Below are 6,758 nucleotides of genomic sequence, written 5' to 3' on the forward strand. Positions count from 1 at the left end.
ACGCAGACCGCACAAAGATAAACACACAAAAAAAGTAAGGCAAGCAAGAAGCGACAAGTTTGCTGCGGCTTTAATCTAGCTGCGGCTAATATTAATTGCAGCCAAACAAGCTGAGCTGGGCGTTCTCGGCTGTAGCTGCCGTGGAGGGCATTGTGAAGCCCAGCACCGGCAACCTCGTCTCACTTAGAGCAAGAACTGGTAGACTGTGACTCACAGCATGGACGAGGGCTGCGAGAGGGTTACAAGGCAGCATGCTAAGACAACAAAATGGTAAAAGCTGGCCTACAAAATTTGGAGTCTAATTCTGATAAACAACTCCGGTATTCAACGTCAAGTACCACATAACCAAAGATAGCCACATGCAACACCATTATTTGTTCCGTTTAAACCGTGGCACAGAAATGTAACGTCGGACAAAATTTAAATATGACAACAGCAGACAACACAACGCTCGGTGACAGCAGCAGCTGGGCGCCCTTCACTTCCCACCAAGGCTTGGGAACTGAGCTTGATCTTCAATGGATGGAGCAGCAGCAGCTGGGCCACGACTGTATCCCCCTCCGTATCCGCCTCTAAAACCACCACGATCCCCACGGCCCCTTCCACGGCCACGGCCGCCGTAGTACCTTTCTCCTTCAGCAGGTTTCAGGAACTCGTTGATGCTCACCGACTGCACCCCAAGATTACAATAATTATCACATCAGCACCCAGTTTTTTTCTCAACTAAGAATTAACCACAAAAACATAACCATAAAAAATATCATGGAACTGACACAAATCATATGGGTCATTAAGACTGCCCCCTGCTTTTTCCCCTTGTTCGGAGTTTGTGATATCAAGGTTGAAGATTCTAAATACTTGGTCTCAACTCCCAAATCACACGCTTACAATTTCAGATCTAATTAAGATTTAAGATTACAGTCCTTGTAACTAAAAAAGATTGATAAGCGGAAGAAAGTGTTAAGCTGAAGAGATGTAAAACAGAATCTCTAGCACATGCAGAATCCACACACCATCCCCACATATGCAATTGCAGTGCAACCATATGTCAGAAACTACTTTGATTTGCAACTACAAAGACGAGAAAAATATGCATACCTTCTTGGCACGCTCATCACGCTCAGCATTTTCCTTCTTCTTATCCTTGTCAGAACCCTAAGAGAGCAAAAGAATATCGAAGAACCCATGCAAAGCTCAGCAAACTTAAGGTATCAAAGCATTAATTACGAGGAAACTAACCAGCTTAATGAAAACTTCATCATTTTCTTTCTTGTTTGAAAGTGGCTGCAGAGAACGCAGATCCTTGTCAACTTCAACTTTCCTCTCCTCAGCCTTCAACGCAAGTAGTGCTTTCCTCTTCTCCTCTCTTATTTTCTCAAATTCCTCCAGAGTCATCTCCTGCATAGCTGAATATTATGAGGTAGATTGATATGCACCAATATCATTACAAGGGCCAGGAAATAGGCATCGGCTTTAGCTTATTCGGAAAACAGTTGAAGGTGGTCAATAGTGATTTTCTCCCTGAACAGGATACCTCATTACTGTTCTTAACAAATGGTAATAACAAGATTAAAATTGGCTTCCCCAAAGACATAATGAACACAAAAAAAGACCAAGTTACTTGTCATTGTACTAGGAACTAAATAAAATGGGTTACAGAATTCAAAATTGGACGGTTCTGCCCTAAGCAATTCCTAGTCTCAGACTCGAAACCACAGTCATCAGATAAACATCACATTATTACAACCCCACTGTCTTACAGTCTAAGATCACGCATATACCATACAGTCATATCAAAGAAGACACAGCACATCATAATTGGGCAAACACTGCCACTTAAACATTAAATGGACTTAAAGTGGATAAAACCAAATAAGTTGTCACCTTGTCCTCTTCCTTTTCTTCCTCCTCATTTGCAGTAGCATCCTTGTTATCTTTGTTCTCATCTGCTGCTGGGGCATCGATCTGCTCACCTTGTTTCTCAGCAACAGGAGCAGCCTCCTCCATCTTCGGAGAGTCCTCTGCATCCCTAGTCACAGAGGGTTTCATTAGTACAATTAAACCTTCCAGAGGCATAGTCACAGAAATACTATGCTAAAAACAATAAATATACTAGTCTCCTTACTGGGCAATAAGCTCATCAGTGGCAGTGCCCCAGTTCCCACGCCCTGCGCCATCACGCTTCATCTCATAGCCATGGCCAGTCCCGCTGTGGCGCTCATAGTTTCTCCGTGGTGGCCTCTCAGAGTCATCACCAAACTCAACATTCCTGTAACCACCACGTCTGCCTCCGCCACGGTACGGGGGACGAGTGTCTCTCTCCCTTTCTCCTTCAGATCCACCAGTTACAGCACCATCCCCATAGCCTCCGCCACCATAACCTCCCTGGAACTCATTGCCATTGTCACCACTGAAGCCACGGTTCTGACCATATCCCCGTCCACCTCTGCCACGGCCACGTTCACCACGGCCAAAGCCTCCACGAGCTGATGAGCCACCGCCGCGTGCATCCCGAACTGAAAAAAAATGTATAATACAATGGGTCCAAATGAATATTCGTGCTTTCAGGAAATGGAGGCAATAAAAACCATTTGATATGAACTCAGGCCTGAAGAAAGGTAAAATCCACTTTGCAGCAGCGGAAAACTCGTAATTTTATAAGACACGTCATCAAAGTTTACAACTAGCGTGATGCGGGTGGATAAAAAAAATCAGAAATATGCTCCAAGCAGCATTTCGAAAGCTGCGAGGGGAAGTGCCCGGAGAGCCAGATCTAGCACAGTAAACAATCACAACTCACCCGTCTGCGAGGGAGGAGCGGGCTTGGTCGGGAACTTGGTGGTCGCCGCAGGCTGGGCAGCCTTCCCAGCAGGCGCCACGGCGGACTTCTTCGCCTCGGCTTTCTGAGCAGCAGCCGCCGCCGCCGCAATCAACAGCGACGGGTCGTCGTTGTCGTCGGCGCCGAGGAGTTCGAAAGGGTTGAGGGTGGCCATGGCAGCGGCGGCGGGGAATACTTCAGTAGGATCGCGAAGTACCTGATGAAGATAGTAGATACAAGCACTAGCAGCTTCGCCGGACGGGTTGGGCCGCCATTAGAATGGAGATGAAAGGAGAGTGAGGGGGAGAAGAGGGTAGGTAGGGTTTTGGGCGGCGGCGGCGGCGGCTAGGAGATGGAAGGGACCGAGGGAAGGTGTGACAGGAAAAAACCCTAGCCGCACTCCTAAGCGATCATATCCTTCCGACTCCGTACCTTTTCTGCTCAGAAGCTCTAGAATTACGTTACTAACCTTGAGATTGAGAATTAATTACAATTTTGCAATTACGCTAATGGCCTTGAGCCCTTGAGCTTGAGAGGCAATTGCCATAGCCCCGTGGATCGAAGGGGTATATGTGGAATGAAATTTACAGGATTTACGGTTTGGGGGACTGAGATGCTCGTGGGTTTGGGAATTTTTTTCATCTGAGCCGTTAACTGCAAATCGAACGGATGAACTTCTGATAGAAAGATGTGTGGGCTTTTTTAGAAGACAAGTGTATGGTTTGGCTTCGCTAAATTTACCAACACATTTTTGCTCAAGACTATTGAGCTTAGTCTCGACGTAGCATAAAATCCAGCACCTGTCTAACTTTTTATTAGTTGTGATGACTTTATATTTAACTAAATCAATTTCATAGGATAAACGATCCAATCCGCCCGTGTCAAAAGAGTTAAGATAGATAAGTCTCCTATCACTAAGGGTCGTTTGGTTTGCTGCCTAAGACGTCATAACCTATCTAACTTTTCTGTCTAAGCTTAGGACCTGGACCTGTGTTGGGAACTCTGTTTCTCAAAACCACAGTTTATAATATCACAATTCATTATATGCCATGGCATACCTATGTTGTATATTTTACATCAGTCCAATCTAGCACTGGAGACAGTATTTCGGTTGTAATGTAGAAGACAAGACCACAATTGTGTGCAAACAAAAAACTTTGATCCTTTGACCCAAAAATACCATGGTATGGTAAAACCATGGTTTAAAATCCAGAGTTTTTAGATATGTTCACAAACGCCTTCAAGTTTAAAATACTGCGGTATGCTCAAATACCAGGGTATTGTCTCGAGACTAAGGAAATACGATGTTAATGTTGTTTTAAAATACTATAGTTTTGAAATATCATAGTTTGCAATTGCACATGACATAAATACTACAATATTACCTTACCATAGAAAACTATGGTATTGCTTAAAACTGAGATATGTTTGGTTCCATTAGAAAACCAAAGTATTTGTAGAGCGAATAGAAGATAACGGAGGTCATGAATGGAGTTTCTAAAACTCTAAAATACCACGGATTTAGTTCTTCAATTCAAGCTTCCAAACAGGACCTTAGTTCTTCAATTCAAGCGACTAAGGATAGGTAGATTGTGGCACCTTAGGTAGGAAACCAAACATGCCCTAGATCCTCTATTAATTTCCTTATTTTAAAAATGTTGCAAGACAGGGGATATAGAAGATCCAACACATCTCCTACAACATAATTTTGCTATGTTTTTAAGAGATCTAATTTTCTTAGGCACTAACTTGGAGATAAAATCGCCTTCAGCAGTTCACCTATATGGTCACCCAAAAAACCATTTTGCACTGTAAATAGACTACACTATTTGTATAGTGGAGTTTGAATATGGGGATAGGGATGGGTAAGCTGCTGAAGATAGCCTAAAAGGCACAACAATTCTCCCTATATGTGTGTCTCACTCAAACTCTCCTCCACCGTCAAGTTTTTCGTCACTCTTGTTTGTGAGAGATGCTCATTGAGAGCACCTAGAGGGGGTGAATAGGTGATCTTGCAAAAATGACTCTAAAAACACAAACTTAATCTAGAATTGAAGTTAATGCAAGTTAAAACCAAATTTGAGTCGAGAGAAAGAGAGAATATATCCTCTTCACTTGATTGCTCTTTCAAGATGTGAATTATTCTAAGAGCAATAGCACAAGTGAAGTTGAGAACTTAGGAAGAGAGAAAATCGTAGAAATGTAAAGAACAAGAGATACAACGATTTTTATCTCGTGGTTTGGTAGAGCCTACATCCACGTTATGGTGTCTGCCTTTGGATAAGGGTTGCACTCAACCCCTCTCAAGTGATCACAGAGATCAAACTTGAGTACCACGGTTCTGACTATCAATATCAATCCCGGTTGCAAGGAATCCCCACAATTTTGGAGTCTGTTATGGCCTCACAAAAGATCAGAGTCCCACAAGAGAGTAAGGATGGGAGAGAGTACAGGCACACGAGATCAAAAACCAACAACTCAACACAAAGAGAGAAACACAGGCGCACACAACACAAAGAATGAAGAACAACACTATGTCGTCACCTGGATCTCGCTTGAATCACTCGAATGGGTTGTGGCAGAGTATCAGAGTGTTTGGAGCCTAAGACCTCCTTTTATAGCCCCAAGAGAGCCAATAGCCATTGTTCCTTCCTTATGGAAAATTGCCAAAATACTGTTGTACGCGGGGGCATCGAACCCGTCCAGTGTGCCACCGGACCAGGTCTACGAGCCCCCAATCGGGGATCCTAGCTAAGTAGTTTTCTTAACTGAGTGGCACCAGACCGGGTCCGTGCTCTACCGGACCATCCGATGGCATCAGCTAGTCGTTGGCGCCGAAGATGGTCGTTAGAGAAGTGGTCTTATACACACTGGACCGGTACTATTCACGGTTTGGTGAATTTTATAATAAAATTCCCAAGACCGAGTAGTATGGCTATGTCGGAGAGTAAATCTCCGGTCGGGTGGCGGAGTGCACCCGCCCTAAATCCTGAGATGAGGAGGGGCTTAGGCGTTTTGCTTGATCGTTGGAATGAACGGGAAGAACTCAAGAACACACAAGGATTTAGAGTGGTTCGGGCCGCCGGAGCGTAATACCCTACTCCACTGTGAGATGTATTGCTTGTGAGCTTGTATGAGCTTGCGAGTCTAAGGTGTGATCTAAGATTGCGTGTGTGTGTAACGCCGCATGCCTCCCCTTTTATAGCTGAAGGGGGCATGCACAAAGGTACTAGGCCCTGACATGTGGGCCCAGGGACATAAAGAATATAGCGCTTGGAGCCACTAATGTCTGTTGCTGAGACAATCTTCTTGTGCCCTGACGCGCGAGATCTGCGTATCCTCGGTGTTGGGGACTCGTTCTCAAATGCTATGAATTAAGAACAAGGCAACATAAAATGTTAAATGTTAATGCCCTTCGTCCAATGAAGCATTATTCCTTTAAGGATTAATGAACTTCGGACGAAGGTTAAAGACGATACAATTACGAAGGTTAAATCTTCGTAATTGAACTCTAATAGATTATATAAAATAATACGAAATATGAAGCATCAAAGACAAATAAACTATAAATGAACAACATCACTTCCATATTATATCAACTTAATGTATTCAAATACTAGATACATTTATACCTCTGCCTTGACAAAGATTAATTCCCGAGTGACGCGATTGCAATTACAGGAATGCGTGAACAGTAAAGGAATATTGTTCACTATTTATAGGCACAAGACACAACCTGTGAGGAATTACAATCATGCCCCTCATAAAAGTTTACAACAACGACTCAAACACTTATGGACTAAAAGGTCATTCTACTTTTAAGTCGGTTTGTAATTTCGAAGCTTCATGAACAGCAACCTTCGGTCATCACGTGCAGACAGCTTCAGCCGAAGCTGTTTCTTCCTACAGGACCTTCGGCGACGAAGCATGGTCCCAACAG

General features: G+C 43.8%; 1 protein-coding gene across 1 annotated transcript; it reads right to left on the minus strand.

The window, feature by feature from the left end:
• Positions 1 to 271: 271 nt before the first annotated feature.
• On the minus strand, positions 272 to 3,243 carry LOC103651256 (RGG repeats nuclear RNA binding protein C). Its single transcript, XM_008676877.3, has 6 exons — positions 2,801 to 3,243; positions 2,126 to 2,516; positions 1,885 to 2,029; positions 1,240 to 1,398; positions 1,099 to 1,155; positions 272 to 670 (listed from the first exon to the last, which is right to left on the minus strand). The coding sequence occupies exons 1-6, from the start codon at positions 2,991 to 2,993 to the stop codon at positions 479 to 481; spliced, it is 1,137 nt and encodes a 378-aa protein (XP_008675099.1). The 5' UTR covers positions 2,994 to 3,243; the 3' UTR covers positions 272 to 478.
• Positions 3,244 to 6,758: the final 3,515 nt, after the last annotated feature.

This window comes from Zea mays, chromosome 3, assembly GCF_902167145.1.
Source record: "Zea mays cultivar B73 chromosome 3, Zm-B73-REFERENCE-NAM-5.0, whole genome shotgun sequence".
NCBI classification, from domain to species: Eukaryota; Viridiplantae; Streptophyta; class Magnoliopsida; order Poales; family Poaceae; genus Zea; species Zea mays.

Coding starts and splice junctions, on each gene's coding strand:
- LOC103651256 (XM_008676877.3), bottom strand. CDS start 2,993: ATGGCCACCCTCAACCCTTTCGAACTCCTCGGCGCCGACGACAACGAC. Junction 1,156..1,239: donor ATGAAGTTTTCATTAAGCTG/GTTAGTTTCCTC, acceptor TTGCTCTCTTAG/GGTTCTGACAAGGATAAGAA. Junction 671..1,098: donor GTGATGAGCGTGCCAAGAAG/GTATGCATATTT, acceptor CTTGGGGTGCAG/TCGGTGAGCATCAACGAGTT.